Genomic DNA, 1,884 nt, shown 5'->3' with positions numbered 1-1,884 from the left:
AGGTGTAGGAGCCGGGCGTGTTGGTGCACTCGGCGTGCGCGTGGCAGCCGTGCGCCGAGCCCAGGCACTCGTCGACCTGTCGCACATGATGCGATTAAGATAAATGTTTTGTTTGGCGTCCTTATATCATATTACATAAATAATGTCTGTTAACGCGAACCTCAACACAGTTGAACTTGTCCCGCCTGGTGTAGCCGGGCAGGCACTGGCATACGTAGCCGCCGACCACGTTGACGCAGCGCGTGAACGAGTGGCAGTGGTGGCCGAAGCGGCCGCCCGCCTCCTGGCACTCGTCCACATCTAGAAACATATTTCAAATGAAGGTGTCTGTAATTTGAAACAACAAAAAACTAACGTCAAGAGATTAGTCTCTTGTGATTAGTCACATATCCACATGTATATCAATTTTTAAATTCGAATTCTAAATTCGAAAACTCGCAACTTATTTGATTAATGAGGGTTTTGTAACAAGTTTCGTTGCTCACCTTCACAAGTAAGTCCATCTCCACGAAATCCCTGATTACATTTGCAAGTATACTTTGTATTGAGATTCATACACGTTGCGTTCTCGTCACAAGAGTGACCCATACTGCAGTAGTCCACACCTGAAAATAGTTATGATGATTCGTATGAGATTTGATGGAATGGTCGTGGTCATTGAATAAAAGAAGAATAGACTCTTATGTTATTATACGATCATGACGATGAGTTTGTGTCGCGAAGAAGTCCTGCGATGATTTAATGATGATATGAATATGGAAGCTGTACCCGGGCAGAACTTGCAGCACTCGCCGGGCACGGTGAACTGGTCGGCGGGGTCGCAGGGCAGCGGCGGGCAGGCGGTGTCGGGGTCGGTGCGCGTGCACTGCATGTTGCCGTCGTGGCACACGCACTCCGCGCACTCCTTCGGCGCGTACCGGTCGCCGTGCTCGTACAGCTCGCCTTGTAGCAGGCACCGTCCTGGAATTATTGTACATAGACTTAAATTCAATTTTACAGACAATTTTTTTTAAGGAAAATTCCAATTACAATTTTTTTAAGTACATTACATTTACCTGATGGTAAATCAATAGGTGTACATACAAAAAAATCTACGTAATTTAAATTTCTAATTTTGTGTAAAGAAATACTAACTTAAACACGTAGGACAACATTCTCCTGGATGCAGGACTGGATTCTTACATTCTACTCTATCACACTCTACAGGCCTGCACGTTATTTCGCCGTGCTGTAAACACAAAATAGAATATTATATAGAATTAGTAAAATCTGCACGATACCATTTGTAGAAATTCTGAGAAAGACAGGAACTTACCACGCAGGAGCAACGATTACAGTCTCTTTGCCACGTGGCGCCATCGGCGTGGACCGTACCGTTGGAGTAACAAGACTTCTGACAATCGCATTGCTCTAACCGTGCCAGTCTGGCCTCGGCACCAACCAACTGCAATATTATTGATTTTGCAATATTGTCGTTTCTCTTACAAGAGTAAAAGTTATATAATTTGAACTGGAAATCTTACCTTAAGTGAAAGGTCATGGATGTGCGACGTAAGCTCTTGCACAGTTGCTTGCAGTAAGGCGAATTGTCCACACGTGGGGCATTCTGAATCCAGTCCCGGACATTGAACCAAGTATCCGTGAGGTCCACTCACTAATCTCACTTCTTGAAGAGTACCCTGAATTATGAAAAGCATAGGCATTCTAATATCTGACGAATCCTATTGAATCAAACATTTAGATTAGTTTTCCCTACCTTGAAAAGGGAATGCTTGCTATTTCTCTGTCCCACCCAAAGCGCGAGTTGTGGCTGGGAGAAGTTGCGGTCGGGCGGTGGGATGAGGCGGCGGTACAGAGGGTGGCAGTCGACCAGCAGCGTGGCCT

The 1,884-nt window shown here is 45.4% G+C and overlaps 1 protein-coding gene across 1 annotated transcript in view; it reads right to left on the bottom strand.

The window, feature by feature from the left end:
• Position 1: 1 nt before the first annotated feature.
• Positions 2 to 1,884, bottom strand: part of LOC106104963 (protein kinase C-binding protein NELL1-like) — a gene marked incomplete at its 3' end in the record, with an annotated part of 28,043 nt that continues 26,160 nt past the window's right edge. The window contains exons 4-11 of the mRNA XM_013285157.1: positions 1,757 to 1,882; positions 1,524 to 1,679; positions 1,316 to 1,444; positions 1,135 to 1,228; positions 769 to 960; positions 486 to 605; positions 161 to 300; positions 2 to 76 (exon numbers count right to left, since the gene is read on the bottom strand). Of these exons, the coding sequence (XP_013140611.1) occupies positions 2 to 76; positions 161 to 300; positions 486 to 605; positions 769 to 960; positions 1,135 to 1,228; positions 1,316 to 1,444; positions 1,524 to 1,679; positions 1,757 to 1,882 (1,032 nt within the window). The remainder of the gene's footprint in view (positions 77 to 160; positions 301 to 485; positions 606 to 768; positions 961 to 1,134; positions 1,229 to 1,315; positions 1,445 to 1,523; positions 1,680 to 1,756; positions 1,883 to 1,884) is intronic.

The sequence above is a fragment of the Papilio polytes genome, unplaced genomic scaffold (assembly GCF_000836215.1).
Source record: "Papilio polytes unplaced genomic scaffold, Ppol_1.0 DF823288.1, whole genome shotgun sequence".
In the NCBI taxonomy this organism is placed as follows: domain Eukaryota; kingdom Metazoa; phylum Arthropoda; class Insecta; order Lepidoptera; family Papilionidae; genus Papilio; species Papilio polytes.
The sequence above is the reverse complement of the archived record's forward strand: the minus strand, read 5'-3'. Positions and strand labels throughout refer to the sequence as shown.